This window comes from Symphodus melops (assembly GCF_947650265.1).
Source record: "Symphodus melops genome assembly, chromosome: 5".
Lineage (NCBI taxonomy): Eukaryota > Metazoa > Chordata > Actinopteri > Labriformes > Labridae > Symphodus > Symphodus melops.
Window position 1 is genome coordinate 27,400,727 of NC_136695.1, and position 20,618 is coordinate 27,421,344.

Below are 20,618 nucleotides of genomic sequence, written 5' to 3' on the forward strand. Positions count from 1 at the left end.
TTGAACGAGCCGATATCAAACGACGAAAACGACACGAACGCAGCTGATAGTTTTAATTCAGTAAAAGGTACGTAGCTCAAGTGAAGCCAAGCCTCCACGATGAAAGCAACAGGAACAAAGATGTTGAAGCCCAGTGATGTGGTTTAGTGTCACGCTTTAAGCCTTATATGTATTTGCCATTATTGTGAAAAATTCCCAGAGGCCTCTGAGTTACACCAACAACCATTTCATTGCTCTTATTGTGAATTATAATATTGTCACTACAAGCTTTGCTCTTCCCTCACTCTGCCTCAAAGCCTATTTGTCTTCCTGTTGGAGCTGCAGTCACTGTCGTCTATACACTGTAAATATATAAGCTTAGAATAATAATGACTCTTTTTAAAATCAGAAATAACAAGTAGGCTAACAGATGCCAACAGTGGATTTTAATTGTATGCATTTGTTTATTAAAGCAGAGGACTGAAGCCCTGGACATCCTTCTGTCGTAGAAGAAACACTGTGGGTTGTTATTGGAGAGTTATGAGGTTGACACTAATCGCTGCTTCGACCCTCCCATGTGGAGACGACAGAAACGACCATCGATTTCCTCTCAGTCTCACCATAAATCTCTTTTGCAGAGAGGAGCACTTCAGCAGCAGCATTGCAGCCAAAAACAGACCATCAGTCCAGAAAATAAAAACATGCAGCAAGAATGACTGAATGTGTCCTCATAGACCAATCTGTATGTTTCAATACTCTCCACAGCACTAGGTAGATGGAGCGGATATCTGAGCTTGACTGCACCGCAAACCGTTTTTCTTTCTTCCGATTTTATGCTAATGTGTTGGGCACCGCTGTTTCCAGCCGCAGGGAGGGCGAGTTGTAACTTGTGACAGGGCTAATCTCTGCGGACAGACCGGAGCGTGGCCCAATCAGCTGGGTAGCAGGCAGAAAATGAGAACACCAAACAGAGCAGCTCCCTCAGCTCCTCCTGCTTTCAAATGGAGCTCCTGTGTGTTAAAGCTGTGTGAGCGGAGCTGTTAATGGGCGCGTTAGCTGCACCTGCAGCACAGATGCAGAGTCACTCTGCTTCTGTTGTGCTGTGTGCTGCTGAGTGAGGCCTCGGGCCAGAGACGCGTTATTGATTCTCTTCAGGCTTAGACCACAGGCTGAGGTATTGATTAACCTGCATATTATTCTGGATTCATTCATTTTGCCCTGAGAAGGTTTGGAAAATAGTTTAAAATAGCACAAAGTAAAGCCAGGCACCTTCAGCCCGAGTACGGCTGAATTTTTGAGTTGTAGCCAACTGGTCTTGAAGTCGCCCGTTTTCAAGTGTCCACTGAGCTCTGGCCAGTCACAGTCGGATTAACTTCTCCTGACTGGTCGCATTTTTTTTTACCCTTTTGATTTTGTTTGGGATGTGCAACTGACTGCACACACTTGCAGAGTGAGAGCAGAGCTACAAGCTGATGCCCCCATTTTCAGGACTTTTCCCTGATTGAGCCTTCACAAACTGACAGACAGCGTCAGAAATCCCCATGGCAACAGCATGCAGGCCCGTTTCATCCATCTTCCCCCCTCCAGACACATTGGCACATTGGCAGGAAATATCTGTGGACTTCGAGGGTATAATTGTTAAGATTTAGCTGCTGGTAAACTTGTGTTTATCATTGACGCACTGAACCAGTGTCTGTTTGAGGGAGAGAGTGAGAGCGCTTTTGCAGGTGTGTGTGTGTGTGTGTGTGTGTGTGTATTTGAGCCATGTGATACAACAGAAATATACATGGGTCGGTGGACAATCCTGAATGCTCCGTCACGATTTTTCTCGTACACTTTGAGTTTTCCGGTCGGTCCTGACGATCAGGTCGTACAGTGTGAGCGTGTAAATCAGAAGCTTTGATCATGCATCAAGCCCCCAGTTATGTTTATATGGTCCCCTGCTCAGCTCGGTTAATATCTTAACGTGCTGGCTCCCCTCGAGGAAACGCAGACCCAACACCTGCACGTGCCGCAAAAAAGCACTACACACAGCACAGGTGTACATAATGGATTACATGAAGACGGAGAAGCTCAGTATCTACAGCAGCAGAACAGTGAAGTGAAAGTTGATCCTCTTTGGGCAAAGATGTTTTACCAAACGACCAAAAAACTGTGACATGGATCTTCTTACTGCTCTTAAAGAGGAGCTGTTCACCTGGTGAACTCTGGGAAAGATGAAACCAATCAGGCTGTTACCTGCTAATTAAGAGTCGGAAAGTGTGCCAAGCTTTGGATCTAAAACATACATCATTTTCTCTGTCAGTATCCTGCAGGTTTGCATAGCTGCTCCCTTCACTGCCACCCGTTCTGTTGGCTGCTTGCATAAATAGCTGAGAAGCTGCCTGAGCTGCATCATGGCTGCCCGAGCCATCACACATGCAAAGTTTAAAATGCATCACTTAAAAACACACAATATGCTAAATTCATGCTCTGCCTGCTTTCAGACGGCTTCATTTATTTCACTCCTCATGCTTCTTCAAATTAAGAGGCACCAACAATATCACATATCCTCCCTCTTTGGGCAAAGTCATTGAAGCTCCACTGACAGAAACCACCGCAAAGCAAGACCACAGAGGAAAGCAGGAAGAGGAAAAACTGCTCATCACTCTTTCTCTCTCACATTCTCCCCGCTGGGTTTCTACAAGGTCATTTTGGCGCACGACGCAGGACCAGCTGCACGGATGCAACTGAGCCTTACTTGATGCTGCACATATTGAATGCAATACACATACAAAGGACAGCTATTTTAATTTAAGAATTAGAGCAGTTTGGGAGAGGTATACACATTTATGAAGGTGTGCGTTAAAGAGAGAAAAGGGCAGAATAGGGTGAGCAAGGGCATCGATGCCAGAATGAATCACCAAACTAGAAATAAAAAAACCGAATCGAAGGTGTAAACCTGCACAATATGTGCTGTTAAAAGACATGAAAACAAAACACTCGTAACCTCTTAGCCTTCCTCCCTCTCTCTGCTTCCTCTCAGGGTGAATCCTCTGCGCTTTGATGGATGATGGTTGTCTCTTAACGCACAAGACCTCCCAACAAGACCCGGAACGACGCGCACATTTTGCCCCAAAAAATATAAAAATCCGCAGTCAGCAACGTCAAAATCTTAATTCACCTTTCTAACGAATTGTGAACATTTTCCCCATCTGAGGTCGACTTCTTTCTTGGTTCCCCTCGGGTGCGGGTTTGGGGGTCATCGCGTTGCGCAGCAGAGGCCCATTAAACTCGATGTTAGAGCTGAATAAATGTCGAGTTGTATCAGAGAGACGTGCAAATCTTTCTGATATCGTCACATCGGAGGCACGACAGCAGCGCCGGAAAATTGGCTGAATTACCGCATTAAACGAAGATTAGGATTAAAATGCGCATCTAAAGAGGATTAATCATTTTCTTACCTTTTAGTGGAGGGTCGGAGCTTTGTAAGGTGACCGGAGTTGGGATTTTTCCGTGCAAGGAGTCACCCCGAGTACCTGAAGCAAAAGGGTCCTGTGTGTCCCTGTGATGCACACTGACGTAGAAGCACAGCGCTGCTCCCTCCCTCCTCCGCCCTCTTCACTTACTACACAACATCCCTCTTGGATGGAGACACCGCCCCCTCCTCCACCTCCTCCTTTGCTCCCATCCCTCCTCCAGCAGGCACCATTCCTCTCACAGGGAAGAGGGGGGTTTGCAAGGTTGCATAAAAAACAGTGATGAGGGTGGTATTTTTTTTTGGCTGCCAAAAAAAAAAAATTAGTTCACCAATTTGAGGGTTTAAAACGATAATTTGCAAAACACTTTCTAAGGGGTGATGCACTCAACCAGGAGTGGGGGGAAAGCATGCACATGCTCACTGTGCTTCATACTGTGATTTGCTCCATATGCACCCAATGGTTGGTGCAACGAAGTGTGCAAGACGAGCCTCTCCCCGCACGTGCTTTGGCTCGTGCCTATAATTGGCCATGTTAGAATAGAAGAAGAAAAAAAAAAGTCAAAACCAAGGATGCCCCTGGTGGAAAAAAAGTGAAATCCTATTAATGACACAAATATCATTGCAGTGTTAATGAACAGAAATAATTCATATGTGAGCCACAGGTCAGAAGAATAACCACAAATCAACAGAGCTGTTCGAGGAGTGTGTAGGTTATTTCCTCGTCTCAGATTAATTATGGATGTTAATTTGATATTTCTCACAAGAAATACTTGATACACTATGCAAGCTCGTGCATTAGATGGATGCACTGGAACCTTCGTTGGAGTCTTTATGCAAAACTTTAACCCTCATTTCACAAAGTCTGTCGCTGTTATTCCTTGTGTCCTTGTAAGCTTCCTTTTCACTTCCATGGTTGTCCTTCTGCTGGTACTGTAATGCACCAGCTAATCCCTCTGAGAAACTCTAACCCACACGGTGCCCGAGGAAAGATATTAGCTGATGCCCCTTGTATTGCAACCAATTCTACCACCAATCATGATGTTCATACAGATATAGAAAACTGGCATGCAGCATTTCTTTATTGAATCTATCGAGTACGGTCAGTGTCACTTATTTCTGATAACTCGTCTGCCTCCGCCCTCCGAAAAGAGCCGCTAACGAGCATAGACTTCTTATGAAGATTTTCAGAAATGAAATCACTGGAGGAGCTTTATACTGTAGGGTCGTCTGATTTTGCACGAACATAAAGGGGGTCTTTGTCAGTCAGTAGTGGTGATTTTAAAAAAAAGTGTCATGTAATGTGGTGCTGCTTGGAGAACAGAAAACATGAACAGAAACAGTAAAAGCAAATCAACGAACGGTTGTTTAAAAAATAAAAAATCCTCGCGCTCTCTCTTCTGAAATCACTGTCTCTAATTGGTCCCTCTCTGTCCCTTCTCAGTCAGACCCTCAGTGACGCTCCGGCTGTCGTCAGATTGTCATCAGGATCAGACGACTTCTTTCTCCTCCCGTCAGGCTTTCAGCTGCTTTTGTCTGTTTGGCTCATCTATTGATCAGCCGGACTCTCAGCAGCTATCTGCACAAACCAGAGCCTCCGGCCATCTGTCTGACAGTAATCACTGATCCAACAGCTGATGGAGCGACAATGAGATACACTCACTGTTGTACAAAGTTTAACTGACTGTAAGTTTTATTATAATCCTCCACTTACGTGTGAACTGTTTGACTCCTGAACTGGGAGCTCACCAGCGTATTGTACTGTACTTAACTCCTCTCGTCCTTCACTGGATAATCTGCCTCGTGTCCACCAGTCTGACCTTCAGGCTCAGGGACCTTCAGGCTCAGGGACCTTCAGGCTCAGGGACTGCTGGCTGTTCAGCTGATTCCAGATTAACTGAGACTCATCTTCTCATTCTGCCTCGTACGTCGCTGAATTGACTTGAAGTGTTGTCAAGACCACACTAACAGAGACTGAGGCGCTGCTTGTCAAACCAGGCAAGGCGGGCAACTACTCGGGGCCCCAGACCAGTAAGGGGCCACTTGAGGAGTGACAACCAAAAACCAAAGCAGTGCAAATTTTGCAATGACAGTATAGGAAACCTCCCTAAGTGCGCCCCATCTGACAGCACTCACTCTCATTGAACCTGCTTCCTGATTGCGTGCGTTATTGATGTGAAAACTAAAGTTTGTCAGGACATGGGCAGACATGACAGAGACCGAGACATACCAGAGACCTGAGTGCTCCGAGGCTGAGACAAGACGAGGATATTTAATGATCGAGACAGTGATTTATGGAGGCAGTGGGCGTGTCTTTCACTTAGACCAAGAAGGTTATAAATGAATTCAAGTTAATTGTCCTTTTAGAAAGAGGCGTTTTCCTTCTAATCACAGTAATGACGTTCAGTTGGGGTCTTTTAATTGCACAATTACGTCTAAAGAAATCTGTTCCTCCTGATGTTGTGAAGCATGGGGAAAAGGAACAAAACCTCCTCTCTCAACACTTCTGACTGAGCTCCTTTGTGACGAGTTGTTATGCCTACGGTGTGGTCGACGCACCGACCTGGAAAAACGTTTACAACAGGATTGACCGACGTGTGATCTTACCACATTGATTTTTACTGTTTACAGCTGTGTCTGAGAAAATCAGTTTGACTGTCCGTCCCTCCATTAACCTGAGCAAAAACACAAGTGATTTCTCCACAGAGCAGTTTACATGACTCCGCCTCCTTGTCGTTGCTCGGTGATGGATCTGATTTTTAGCTGTACAGTGTTTAAAAACTGTGTTGGAGCAGAAACTACATTGCGATGCGTTCAAGTCCCTGCAGTGCATTTAACAGCATACTAGCCTCTGCTGTTGGGAGACAAGCACATTGGCATGCAGGGAAACACATCACCTGACCAGCAGGCCAAGAAGAGAGGGAGGTCCACATATTGCTGGACATTAGCAAGATGAGGGGGCTGATTGTGTTCTTCTCTAAACCCTGTCTCTGTCCAGGGCGGAAGGAGGATGTTGAGGTGGTTTACTCCTATAAATAACCTCGACCATCGACCAAAGGCGAGTGTAGGCTGGAAACAGCGGGGCCCTTCAGAGCTGGCTTTAAATCCTGCAGAGGCTCAAAGGTCATCCATGAATGGAATGAGGAAAGGAGAGCAGGGAAATGTGCGTTCAGTTTAGATAAAACGTACAGCTCCTGTGAAGACTTTAAATGTTAATGGAACAGATTTCTGACAGACGAGAGATTTACTGTTTCCAAATAGTTATTTTACTGCCTGAAACAAAAGCTGCAGGGTGAGTGCAGATTAAGTAATAAGTGTGCTACAAAAAACAGACTTTATAATAAAAAAATGTATACGATTGATCTATTCATTTAAAGCCCACTTAAACATTAACAGGATAAATAAGCAAATACATAAAATGTGTACCACAGGGGTGCCAAAATCACAGAAAAACCAAAAGTTCATTACAGGTTTAAGGCTGAGCATGTCTTTTATTTCTTGTGCTATTCTTTGCAATCAGAGCAGCCATTTTCCTCTGACGTCTTTAGATGGGAAGCAGGATGAGATGCAGACGCAGAACTCCAGAATAAACTTCAGGATTTCATGATGTGTCACTTGTCTTATCTTGCATCTTGATAAAAAACAATCCCCCCTGACCATTTCAAACAAGAGAGGAAGAAAGACGTGAAGAGAGAGAGGAGGAGAGATACAAGCGTGACGTCTCCACCCTCAGTCCTGCACAGGAACCTGTTGGTGTTGAACACAGCTGATTGATTCCCTGCAGGCTCCAGCAGCTGCTCTGACTGAAGTCCTGATCTCTACAAACCAACACAGACCTTCAGAAACACACTCTTCAGTCTGTGTGTGTTTGTCTGCAGCTGACTTATTATCTTGTGTCCTCTTTACCTGCATTATCAGTAAAAAGCACAAGGTCACACCTGATTGAAACACAATAACCTTCACAAACAGGATCACATTTCCTGAATGCAGCAAAGGCCAATGAAATGATTTGTCTCCGCCCGCTCTTATCTGCTCTTATAAATGCTGGACTAAAACCACAGACGGCTTTGTATGAAACTGAACAGGACAATTAGGATCGTCTCTATAACCAGGATGTGACGCGTCTCATTGACCTCCAAGTCAATCCAACAGGACAGCGTCCTCTATAGCTCACGTGATGTGATTTAGCTGCTCTTGTGTTTTGACGTAAAATAAGTCACTAACTTGAGGAGTGGCATCCATTGGTCGGATTTCTTGATCCACTGGACGTGTTGGCGGGTCAGTCCAGACATCCCTGTCCTCTGTAACGTCTTTCAGATGATTGCAGTGCATCTTTGGGGAGAAAATACCATCATTGCTTCAGCAGGGCCAGGTTGCAGTCTGGGATCTTCTAGCATGTGGACTTGATGGTTTAAATGTTTTCATTGCTAACAAGCGCATCAGGTTCCAGGTTTGCAACCTGATGCTGATACAAAAATGCCACAAAAAACTTCCTGTCCAGTGTCCGCTTGAGGCCGGCAGCAAAAAACAAAGAATTCCCAAGAAACAGTCCATTAAAATGTTGACAATCTGTCTCTGAACACGGCCCTGGTCCCTGTTTGTCATTTGTTAATCCTTATTATCTTTTTATTATATTCTATTTTGATTTGAAAAAAAGCAGAGTCACAGTACATCAGCATGATCAGGGGAGCAGATGATTTGACTGACAGGTGGGCATGTTGTGAGTTTCCTTTTTACTTTATTGTTGAAAAAGGTGATAACATGTTCTGAATGTCCTGTACACTCATCAGTATCATTTATAGCTCTATAAAGTGAAAAAATCTGTTTTGGTTGAGGTTTTCAGATTTAAGGCGAGTACATGTCGCCGTCTGGTGGCTTTTTGAGGTAATGCTTGTTGTAAACATCGCTGAAAGACCAAGGTGATCAAGAAATATAATAACATAATATATCAATTATAAATATAATGTAAACCAAGTTAGTAAAGTTTATTCATACACCATTTTTCACTGACATGATACACAAAGAGCTTTACATGTAAATAACACAGAAATGAAAATAATACAACTACTCTGTTATAATTAAAACAATGATGACAACAGTGAAGCTAAAGTAAGACATTCACATCAGCCACGGATGATAAATAACCTTCAGATGGGCTGCTTGTCAACAGGCAAGGCAGGCACCTGCTGGGGACCCCAGACCACTAAGGGGGCCCCTGAAGGCTCACAAACGTATACCAAAGTAGAGGCCCAAATTGTGTACAATTTTTACAATGACAGTAGGAAACCTCCCTGAGGGGGCCCCATCTGACAGCGCTCACTCTCATTGCCCTGCTAAGCATTGAACCCATGACTGGGGACACTGATGAACACTGATTGGAGCCCCCCCCCCCCACACACACACACATATTTGCCTATGGCCCTCATAGACTCTTTAATCGACTCTGCATTATGTAATCCAACATCCTATATGGGTCCAGTTCCAGAGGACTTCACTGTAATCACTCTCTTAGTGAGCCACATCATCCTCATGAGTATATTTGAATGTCCTGCTCCACTTTGAGCTCATTGGTGAGATTTCAGTCAGACGATTTTTCTCAGATTGATGAAGATGAAAACATCAGCGCATCATCGCCCCCGTGTGGCCACTCTATGCAACGACAGCTGCTGCTGCGGAGAAAACACGACAGAGAGAGAAAGCACCGAGAGAAGCTGCTCAAACCCAAACACACTCAGACTGAGGCACCAAATGAAAGCAGCGACCACGTCCTCTCACATGATGAAGATGATGATGATGAAGGCTCTTCATTTCCTGTCGTAGATTACATATAACAAACGTGGGCGTGGGAGGAAGGTGGTGTTTTTTTGATTGTTTTTTTTTTTTTTTTTGGTGTGTTTATGTGTGTTGTTCTGAATTTAAAGACAGCAGAGACGCAGCAGCTGTGTGTCGTCCTCTATGATAAAAATATGACGCTGGTCAGAAAGCAGGTCGCTGAAATCTGGATGTTAAAATGAGAGGAGGAACCGGCATGGACCTGCTGTGGAGGATCCTCGCAGCTCTCAGCTTCGACTGCTTCAAAGATTCATCGTCGACAAGGTGAGTTTCAAAACACACACACTGTTAAATGCTAAGACATAAACCTGGATTTCATCACCTGAAAAACCCCCAAAACGTCTTCATTTTTGGCAAACATCGGCTCCCGTAGTTAGTTTTGCAATTTTGAAATTAATCCACCGGCCTGATTTTTACTCAAAATATGCCTGAAAATGTAAAAAATGAACTCGTTGTGATATGTAGTTGTTAAAAAATATCACAGTGAAGACATTTAAATGTATGTTGTGATATGAGACGAATCTGACACAATTAGTGATTCTGGACGCCTTCGCTTCACTGTTGTTATGACAACGGCTTTTCTGATTTAATATTGGCTCTTATTTTTGAGATACTTAAATCCATTTTATGCGACTGAAAACTGTAGGTGTAATCTTAAGTGTAAAAAAAAAAAATCGAGTTTTTCGCTCATTTAAAAAGTCATTCGGTTAAATAAACGCTTCAAATGCATTAATTAAACAAATGCGCATTATTTATCTGCCTGCTCAGGTTCCTGTAGTGTTTCAGGTGCACATTTTTACTACAGTAACAACCTGTTCTCATCGTGCAGGGTCCCCCCCACCCACACACACACACACACACACACACACTAAATATTTTGTTTCACTCCTTTAAAATGATGAAGCAACACTCAGCTCCTCCCTCAGCTCACCTCAGGTCTCGTTTTACCTGTTTTTGTTTTTTTCCCTCACAACTACAAATCAGCACAACAACACTTTAAATCTGTGTACAGAGGGCAACAGGAAGTCCTGGTCCCAGTCTGACCAGGTTTAGGGTTTTTAAGAAGGGTTTGGTTGAGACATGAGACCTTTTCTTTAAATATTTTATTCTCAGTTTGAAGTTTTTTTTTTCATAAATTCTTCCTCTGTGCTCCTGGGAGGACTTCTTCATCTTCTCTGTAAAGTCATCACAGTTGGGCTTTTTTCTTCTCTCACATTTTTTTTTTGCTGTTTACATAAACAAATGAATCAAACAATTATCTTCAAATGCGGCTCAGGTTTGACGTGTTTGTCTTTGACACGTCGAGCTAATCTGCTGAAAAGAAGAATATCATGAATTAATGTGGCAATATAACAATCACATGTAACTCCATTTATTCCTTCTTTTATTTGATTTAATATTAAATATATTTTCTTTTGAAATGTTTGCTGAAGAAATACATAAGCTGGTAAATTTGAAATGCTTTTTTGTATTACCTGAAGGTTCAAAGGTCACAGTGAACCTAAAAAAAGGTCAAATGCTGTCAAAGTGCTCAAACCGGCCCAACTCAAGACAAGCTGGTTGTGATTGGCTGATAGAAATCTGCCCGAGCTAAATGTTCTCACGCTCTTTGTGATCAGCTGATTTATTGTCCTTCCAGCTTTATGAGAACGACTCTCATGATGAGTTAGTTTATAAAAATGTCCATCACAATCCTCTGAGGTCGACTTTTTTATGACCAACGGGCCAATGGGCTTGTGATGATGATTAGACTTTGATATGATGCGTGTACAAATCAAACAAAGTGCATGTTTGTTTCTAGCGTTTAGTACTCCAGATCAGTCTTAGCGTTAAGACCGGTCTCAAGACCACTTCTCAGTTTTAAATCCAGACCAGTCAAGACCAACTCTGACAGGCACCACTGAGTAGAAGGAAAAGCATTTTCTCTAAAACAACAAAGAACTTAAAGGCATGCCTGCTGCACACATGATGGGGACTTTTCAGTGATATTTATGGTCTTGGTCTTGACTCGGTCTCGACCCCTAAATGTCTCATTATTATCTCGATCTCAGAGCACTCTGGTAAATGTAGTCTGGGCTACTCTACTGAAACTCTACTGGGCTACAACACTACCTGTGTTGGTACCACAGCAACTGAAATAGAAGTTCTCGGCACCCAATGAAGGGCCATTTCTCGCCTTCAATGCAATTCAAACATTGCAGGCAAACGTTCATGAATCGTGCAGCTCTAGAAACTCTACTGAGAATCTCTAGTCTCCTCTTGACCGCTCCTCCTTCTCCTCCTCCTTCTCTTCAGGTCTCCCACTAAACAGAGCTCCAGTCATGGCGGCAGCCTGGAGAGCAGCTCCCTGACTGGCTCTCTGTCTCTGGGCCCCGACGTGCCTCACTGTCAATGCTGCATCTCGTACGAGGCCCGCCTGAAGCGCCTCTCCTGCGGACACGTGTACTGCGACCCCTGCTGCGACCAGATCGTCAACCTGGCCTTCGAGGACATCGAGGGCTTGTCCGACTACCCCTGCCCCATGTGCAAGTCCATCCGGCAGCTAGGAGGCCTCCCCCCGTCCTCCTCCGGGTACTTCTACGGGCCGGACGGCATCCTGCAGCAGCAGCAGTTCTCAGGGAAGGAGCACGGGAGTCGATGGGGGTGAAGACAGAGCTTCGCCGTCAGAGGACTTTTTTCTTCAGCTCTGACCTGACGGAAGTTTGATGCACTGCCTCTGCTCTGAACATTACAGGAAGACATGGACTACAACTGCCACAGTGTTCTGTTGTTTGTAGTTTTCAGATGAAAACATGGCAGAGTGCATGACACTAACATTAAAAGGTTTCAAGTGCAAAACGCATCTCTGTTGATGGTTGAAAAGGAAAGTCGTTCTGATACCAATCCAGTCTCAAATGCGCTATTGAGTATTGGAAAGTACGCCGTTTAATGCACCTATCTGATCCCGTGATTCATCAACAACCTTTATCTCCTCCTGAACAGGAGACAACAGCAGTAATAAGTATTATCGCTGACATTGGACATTTCTGTTTTGGAGCAGAAAAGAACAAACCGTGTTCAGATCCTGTTTTCCTGTCATCATAGCAAACAGTGTGCTGCTGGCTGAGTGTAACTAAAACTATTCTGCAATCACACATTTTAATGCTGTATTTTTCATCCGACTCTAAAACAATGAAAACAAGTTCAAACACGAAAAAAAAATAACTGCCTGAGACTTTTTAGACAGCACACGACTTGAGGTGGGGCCGAGAGCCGAGCTGCTGCTGCTGACTGAAGAACAGCAGATTTATTTAGGCCAGGTCAAACGCCTTTGAATACAGCTCATCTTATCTGTGCAGAAGAATACAGCTGTCCAAAATAACAATACAAATATTTCTATATATTTATGTTACTGGTATCAGAGAGATGCTCAATATCAGCCACGACTCAGATCTAGGTATCAGAGTCACTTTTAAAGGATGAATCAGCGGTGGAATATCTCTGTTGAAGAATTGCTCGTGATCATAACGTGGAGAGAAACGTCTCTTTATATTTGAGTCTATTGTAAAACAACAGTGATCTGAAAAAAACCCTGCATTCATGTTTTCTAACAGCATGCAGCTTTTCTACCATATAGACCAATAAGAAGACTTCATGAAACCCGACAGCTTTACACGGGTGAACCGCGCGGTCGATGTTATGAAGCATTTCCTGCCTGGCGACCACATTTGTACATCGTGAACGTTCTGCACATGATCCTTCGATTGTTTGACTCTCCCTGAACGCACCATGCAGGGGGGGGCGGGGGGGTCTACGTGTATTTTACAGTGCCATGCTACTTTTTAAGTGTCCCAGATCGTATGTAAATCTTATTTTTTTTAAATAAAGTTTGTGAGCTGTGTTTGAGAATGGATTTGATGTGACTCGGGATGATGAACAACAAGAGAGAGAGAGATTCTGAGCTCGTAACACTTTTTATTCATCAGGATCCAAACATGCTGATACAAAAAAAAAATATGTACATCTGGCAAATTAGGTCATGTTCGTACCAAAAGCATTCAATCATACAACGATGCAGAGCCACTGTGCGGAGGAAGATCAGATGAGATGGACAACACTGAGTTAGTGTTTTTTTTTTAGGCTCATGCGTTGGCATCTCTCTCGGAAAGCTGACATCGATGTGCCTCGATATTGATGTGTGATGAATATTTACAACATTTAATAATTCATAGTGCTATCAAGTGCCGTACCTTTTGACATGAGAGAAGGTCAGCTTAAAAAAAACAAATATCTGACAACTGCTTCCTGCCTGATCACATTTTTAGAACAAAAACATTTCATAACAGTTTCATCCTTTTTAGGGAACGATGCCAGTAGTTCCACTTGACACCCACATCATGCCTACGAGTCGTCGACCTGTGAGGATTTAAAGGCACAGGAGCAGATTCTTCCCTTTGTGTTTGAGACACAGTCAGACACTTCCAAGTCCTTGACCTAAATGCTGGCTGCATACTAACACAGTGCCCAGCTGGATGTGGAGGGGGGGATTAAGTGAAAAAACAAGCTTCCCTTTGCTTCCATCTCTGGTACCTTCTCAAGGTACGTCCAAAAAAACACGCAGATTATCTTTTAATTCCACCTTAAAGAAAGCAGAAACGCTCAAAATAATACTAGAATTCATCACAGACATTTCAGAAATCACATGTATGGACACGGGTGACGTCGAAGACGCACCGATAACGGTGACAAATACTTGAAATGAAGAGGAAAGCTTAGATAAAGTGATAATACTAAAGCCCTGAAGTGATGGTTCAGACACAAACAGGCTGACGTAACACTCTGAACTCAAAAGAATATAGGTCTCTCTCTGCTCCCATCATGCATGCGAGTGGGGAGAGATATGAGCGCAGTACCAAAATAGCTCTCGTGGCCTAAATTTGAAAATAAAGCCACTGGTCACAGAGCCGCGAGTTCAAAAGTGAAACGATAACTAATCCAGACATTATTCTACTTTTCTATCTGAAGCTGAAATACAAAACATCATGTAATCCATCTCTCTGCACGTTAGCATCACTTAATAAATATCTGGTTAAAAAACAAACGTCCTCTGGAGACGTGAAGCCTGGCGAGCTCAGGAGTCAAGGCAGATATGTGTCAAAGTGCTCCACTATCTGCTCTGGATAAGAAGCACCGAGTGGCTTTCCTTCCATCCTGAAGGCTGACGTGACGTCTCGTAAAGGAGTCGACTGCATTATGAGACTGAGCCAGTTCTCTTGGTTGACATTATTAAGCGTCTTCTAAGCCCTTTACTTTCTGTCTTTGATAGAGTTCATTTAGTGATGTCTTGAATACTTTACAAATATACAAAAGAAGAGTCACATTTTTAAATACAGTACAGACGATAAATAGAAGAGAAGAGCTCCTGCACTGATTATTTAACACTTCTGCAAAGTCTCTTTTTAATGGTACTGTTTGACAGGAAGCTGGATCTCTTCTCAGAAGCATCATACTGTGCAGGCAGCGGGGGTAGTTAAAGGATGGAGCGCTCAGTCTGAGTGAAGACGAGGAGCAGGCCTCAGGAAAGCACAGAGGAGCCGTTGTTCTTGGGCAGCTTGGCGTTGTTGGCTGCTGGATAATGACGCTGGTCCGGCCGCACCTCTGTCACTGCAGCGTGGCCGAACAGAAAGGTGTGCTTGTTGCTTGTTGGTGGAGCCGAGGAGGGGGGCGTGCCCCTGGGGGTGTGGCGGTTGGTGGAGGTAACAGGGGGTGCCGACCTGGGCATGGTGGCGCTCTGAGGCCGCGGTGCTGGGAAGAGGAAGGTGCCGTTGTTGGTGTTCTGGTTCAGGTTGGTGTCGCTCCGTCGGGGATTGTTGATCTTGATGGTTGGGTTCGAATCTTTGCAGGTGGAGACTTCTGCTAGTTTGTCTTTGAGCTGCTGCACCTCCCGGGCCAGCCGCTCCACAGGGTGGAGGTGGTTTGCAGAGATGGGGTGAGAGAAGGCCTAAAGGGAGAGAGAGAGAGACACGTGGTCAGATCTCAGCTTGTCACAATGTCCCAATCGTTTCAAGCAAAAAGACAAAAATCAATTTCTGTTTCAATACATCAATAGAAAATTTAGTCAGACCGCGTTGGACTCTTTCTTGTTTTTTTTTTTTAAAGATTTATTTTTGGCCTTTATTATAGAGGGAGGAAAGTGGACAGAGTCGGAAATCAGGGAGAGAGAGAGTGGGGAGAGACATGCGGGAGGTGGGCCACAGGCCGGACGCGAACCCGGGCCGCCCGCGCGAGGACTGAGCCTCGATACATGGGATCGCGCGCACTGCCGCTGCGCCACCGGCGACCCCAGAAACTTTAGTCAGACCGCGTTGGACTCTTTCTTGTTTTTAAATCAACAAACTATTCTCAAATAACATTGGCAACATTTAGGTCTCAACAAAATGACCAATATATTTGTTTTATCAGTGAACTTTAATTTAAGAGGTAAAATGTGCAGTTTATGTCACAAGAATTTCTGCCTGTGTTTCAGGAAGTAAGCTTGCACTTCCTTGTTCCTGTTGTAACTCCAAATAAAAATAATCACAACATGCCATCAGGTTTGTTTTTAAAAGAGCTCATCACATTTATGCTGTCGATATCAACACGTGCTTCGTTACCACGGCAACAAAAATGGAATCCTCGTCGACTAACATATGGTAAATAATGTTGTTTTAATTAAGAAACAATTTCAGGAAAACTCCGGCACGCCGTCTCCAGCCAATAAAAGAATTAGACAAAGTGCACAGTTAAATCAAATGAATTCAAACGTGAGTTTATAAAAGAGGTTTGTGTCGTTAGAGTTTTCTAACTTTTGGAACAGTTTTCGGCCTGAGATCTCCTCGATGGTCTGAAGCACATCAGAGACGTGTTGCTCACAGTCAGACTTTAGACTCTGAGTAACAGGTAGCCAGTGTACGCAGGATTTCATGACTTTCAGGTGTTTGTTGGGACTCTTGTTAAGCAGCTTGAACTGATCCCTGCTCTGATCTTACCTGCTGGGAATACAGGCGCGTGTTCCTGACTCCAGCAAAGATTTTTAACCATTTTAAAAACATAGTTTGAGTCAGAGCGTGAAATGATTAACACAAACATCTACAGTGTTAGGCCGAGTCAGTGTTTAAACAGAATCTGCTCTGCTCTGTTTTCCTCTGCAGTTCATCTGAAATAAAAGACGGCATCCTCCCACACAGGCCTCGACTATTCTTCCCATCACCATAGGGACAGTGCAGACACGCTGCTGTACAGACAGTCATACTCACAGACGTCACTGCAGCTCAGAATAATCTGCACATCAAAGAGAGCGCGTCATGACGGGAGAGGATGAGACAGAAACACATGACGAGGCTGAACTCAGTGAAGCTCGCAGGAAGTGCAGAGGGCCCATGTTTGAGAAATCATCTGTGGAGGATGTCTCCCACATGATGAACCCACCGACTCATCCGCTCTCTGATGAGGAACGCTGCCTGTCTGATGAGTCTGAATACTGAAGCCTCATGTTTTCTAACATAAACTCAACAATAACCAAAGATATAAATTCAACCTTTCTCTGTCTCTCAGGATGAACTGTAAAACAGTGCTGAAAACTTCACCTTAAAGTGCACATGGCTTAAAAACAACGACAACAAAGGAAGAATATAAAAGAAAAAACAAAATCATAAAAAACTCTAGTTAAGGTGAGGTGAGATAGAGGTAGCAGCATAATAAATCAGAATGGATATAGCAGAAATATCAAATAAATATTGCACAGAACGAAATGTAGACAAGCCTTTTTTTTTCTTCTTTTTTTTTAAATGAGCCTTACATCATAGATAATGTGTATGTAGATACTTGAACTCAGGAGAAACAAAGAAATGGACGAGTGAAAGGATTTCTTAGAGGTCAGAGAGCTAAAAAGGGAAAGGTCAGAATCATCAATCATTGCTGTAGAAACACAGCACATCAATTTATCTCTTTAGAAACTTTACTATTGACCTGAGTCATGAAACACTTAAAGGCCCAGGAGCTAACAAACAGAAAGAGTCTGACTATCTCATCAAGCTAATTATCTGGTTTGTTTCACAAACTGTATGTATGGCCCTTAAAACATACCTGTGCATGCAGCGCCCCCCGGAGGTAGCACTCTCTCCACAGGCCCATGCAGGGCCCCACGAGGACAGGCAAGAGGGGCTCGTACGGGTCGAGTGGTCCTTGAGGTCTGGAGGTGGAAGGAAAACCTGAAGGGATGTCAGCGAGGGCCCACGCTTTGAGGAGCCTCTCCAGGCCGGGCACGTTCTCAGAGGACGCCGCTCTCCGGTGGCTCTTCTTGTAAACGCCTGAACTGCTGCTGCTGCGCCAGGGGAGCAGGTTAGCGGGGCAGGAGAAGGTTCCTCGAGAGAGGAGGAAGACTGAGCCGGGGATGGTGTCAGTCAGCTGCTGGGGGAATGTTGGAGAAAAAGATGCTGTCAGTCAAATTCACAAGTCGCCCATGCCTTCAAAATCATCCTCAGTTACAAGCTTCACATCGTAACCTCATCCCAATGCTTTTAGCCTACAGCTACCTTACTCACCACATGACCCTCAGTTCAGTGACCACCATAACACAAACTTCAACAGATCCAGGCTCCGTACATGTGAGCTCTTGGTGTTCACAACGCGGATACGATCTATAATACCACATGGCCCCTAAAGGCCCCCACAACTAGACCAAGAGCCAACACATCACCAAGATGATGGAAGCTAGCTTCACTGGTGTTTCATCAAGTCAGGCCCACGACAACTCAGGACGGCTCAACATCGCCCACAGAACCTCATGAACAACGGCCCAACGGACACTGACAAAAAAACAAAGTTATTCCTGGAGTCAAAATGACAGAAAAGACAAAAACAGCGAGGAGAGTCTGGAGACAGATTTGAGGAAAAGTGTCATTGGGGGCCATAAAGAGCAAGAATGAATAATGTGTCTCTCTCATAAGAGGAGAAGAGCAATACATCTATAAAATGAGCAGATGGTCTGTTTTAACAGCATTATACACAGGAGACTATTTGATTTGAATGCAAGTTTTATCACTACCACTAGAGGGCGCAGTGGCTTGTTGTAAACATCCACTGCATGTCAGTTAAGGCAGGACAGGAAGATGATCAGAAAATGATCTTTGTGTTTTCTAAGGTTACTCCTTAACTTGAGTTTATATTCAACTCAGTAAAAAAACAACAACTATGGTTTTATTTTCCAATCCAGTCTGAATTTACATCCCTCCAAGAACAAAGTGCACACTTTCTTTCACTCCTGGAATGATCCATTCTGAGTCACAAGCTGCAGATTAAATTAACATCCTTAACAGGGGAGGCTTTCTGTTCGACCTGGACTTCCCACCACGGCCACTAGAGGGTGTGCTGCATCAAAACAAAGTTGGCAGCCTTTACCCTGTGTGTGTCTGGGTTGGTGTTGAGGTTGCCGTTGAGCAGCGGTTGGAGGGGTGGGATCGGGGGGACGGGCTGGGTGAAGCGGTCTCGTCTTGGCTTGCTGTACTGAAGGGCCCAGTCCCAGACCGGGGGGAGAGGGGGGTCGGATGAATCGGAGGAAGAATCTGGATGAAGCATGTCTCTCCAGCCGTTGACAGGTGTGTACGACTGCCCAAGGTTCTGTGTAGAAAAGACCACACACTTTAATATTGTATGTCTTATGTGTTTATATTAAATGTGCAGCTAATGTTATGAAATGACATTAAAATGTATTAAAATGTCATGATGTAAGGCTTACTGACTCTGTGTGATTATATTCTGATTTGTTCTTATCAAAGCATTTAGTCCCTTTTAATCCCCTCCTCTGGCAGAGGATCTGGACGACCCGCCCAGGTGTGCAGTACCTGGGAGCGTTTGCATCTCTCTCGCTGGCAGTTGGCCAGGAAGCTGGAGAAGAGTGGCAGGTGGATGCTGTCGTGCAGGGCCAGCAGGAAGTCGCCTGTCAGCTGGAAGCGAGAAGGATACTGGGACAGCAGCTGCCAAACACAGTCCAGGAAGAGCAGGAAGACTGGAGCCTGCAGGGGAAGTTAGTGAGCAAACAACCAAAAACAAAGCCATGATATACAACAACAATAACTACATTTCTTATTATCATCTTCTGCACTTTTGTCTTCTGAAGGCTTGTTGTGTATTTGATGTTTAATGGTTGTACATTGAGAGCAAAGATAACTGTCACATGTCTTTGTATGCGTTCTTGGTGAGAAAAAAAAACAGAACAGAGATAGAAAGTGTACATCTCGCCCTCTCACCTCCTCCTTGTCGTTGTCCCGGTGATAGTTGATGCGGCTGTTGAAGCGATGGCCGGCCATTATCCACTCTTTCTGCACCAGACTCTGGAAACCATGCTGGCTGCGACAGTGGGGGTCACACATCACCTGCACCAGGCTGGATATCACACAACTCATGTCCCGGTCGTCTGCCTCTGTAATGTCAAAGAACAAAAGGAGCACAGGCTCAAACGTCTGTGACACTTGAATGCATCAAACTGCAGGAAATGTGGCTGTTGAGTCTGGTTTCTCGGGCTCGGCCATCTAACGTCAAATTCAGATTGAATGAGTTGAGCCACAGCAGAGGATGCATTTGCACCTCGTTGTGAATATATTTAAAACTGTTTGTTATAATCATGTCTCAAGTATACAGATAGTTGTATTGATCAAAACTCTGGCATCACAGTGTTTGTGACTTTTCAATAAAGATGTGATGACTGACTTTAGGAGACATGTTCTTTAATTGTTTGAAAGCTAAAAAGGCTTGTGAAACATGATGTGTTATTTTAACAACCAGTGTTTCCTTCTGTTCATGCTGAGGGAGTCGTGACTGCGACAGAGAAGAGGACCACAAGAGAAAACAATTTTAAAAAGTGATAGGACACATCTGCAGACTAAAACTGAGGACTTCAAGAAACAGAGTGAGACATAACAAAGAGGGAGAAGCAGCCTGAGATTAACTTTTCTTGGCCCAGCGTAGTGACTCATTTCTGCAGTGGGATATTTATGCTGATCCAGACGGCGACAGATCGGCCGCACAGAGGAGACTTCGAGGCCGGCTGATATATGATCTTCAAAGCTAAACGGGCGAGTCGTTAGTCACTTACAGCTGCAGAGTGTCAGAGAAAGTCAAACAGCAGCAGCCAATAGTAAACATCCTGAGCTGAACACGGCCTTTGTGTGACTGATGCAGCATGGGCTCTGCCTCTCTGTGTGTTCCCAGCCAGACTTAATGATAACAAGTCAACAACAGCCTACTGTCTGTTTAATCAGTCAGAAGAGGAAACATGTGGAACACATCCAAATCTTCTCTTTCTACATCGATGTTTTGTTCTGTTTTCCTGACC

The 20,618-nt window shown here is 44.2% G+C and overlaps 3 protein-coding genes across 5 annotated transcripts in view; 1 reads left to right on the top strand and 2 right to left on the bottom strand.

Moving 5' to 3' along the window:
- The window catches only part of sv2a (synaptic vesicle glycoprotein 2A), a 215,272-nt gene extending 211,621 nt beyond the window's left edge, over positions 1-3,651 (bottom strand). For both annotated transcript variants that reach the window (XR_013778993.1, XM_079342914.1), the window contains exon 1: positions 3,423-3,651. The gene's annotated coding sequence lies outside the window, so the exon portion shown is untranslated. The remainder of the gene's footprint in view (positions 1-3,422) is intronic.
- A 5,512-nt stretch (positions 3,652-9,163) lies between these two features.
- LOC306824139 (uncharacterized protein) lies at positions 9,164-13,161 on the top strand. Its single transcript, XM_079344151.1, has 2 exons — positions 9,164-9,532; positions 11,564-13,161. Exons 1-2 carry the CDS (start codon positions 9,447-9,449, stop codon positions 11,913-11,915), a joined length of 438 nt encoding a protein of 145 aa, XP_079200277.1. The 5' UTR covers positions 9,164-9,446; the 3' UTR covers positions 11,916-13,161.
- Positions 13,162-13,202: 41 nt separating this feature from the next.
- The window catches only part of mtmr11 (myotubularin related protein 11), a 32,284-nt gene continuing 24,868 nt past the window's right edge, over positions 13,203-20,618 (bottom strand). The window contains exons 13-17 of one of the 2 annotated variants that reach the window (XM_079342955.1): positions 19,534-19,706; positions 19,129-19,299; positions 18,686-18,904; positions 17,372-17,692; positions 13,203-15,248 (exon numbers count right to left, since the gene is read on the bottom strand). In XM_079342955.1, the coding sequence (XP_079199081.1) occupies positions 14,823-15,248; positions 17,372-17,692; positions 18,686-18,904; positions 19,129-19,299; positions 19,534-19,706 (1,310 nt within the window). In that variant the 3' untranslated portion in view covers positions 13,203-14,822. Of the gene's footprint in view, positions 15,249-17,371; positions 17,696-18,685; positions 18,905-19,128; positions 19,300-19,533; positions 19,707-20,618 lie in introns of both variants that reach the window. The other variant, XM_079342954.1, reaches the window with a different exon arrangement.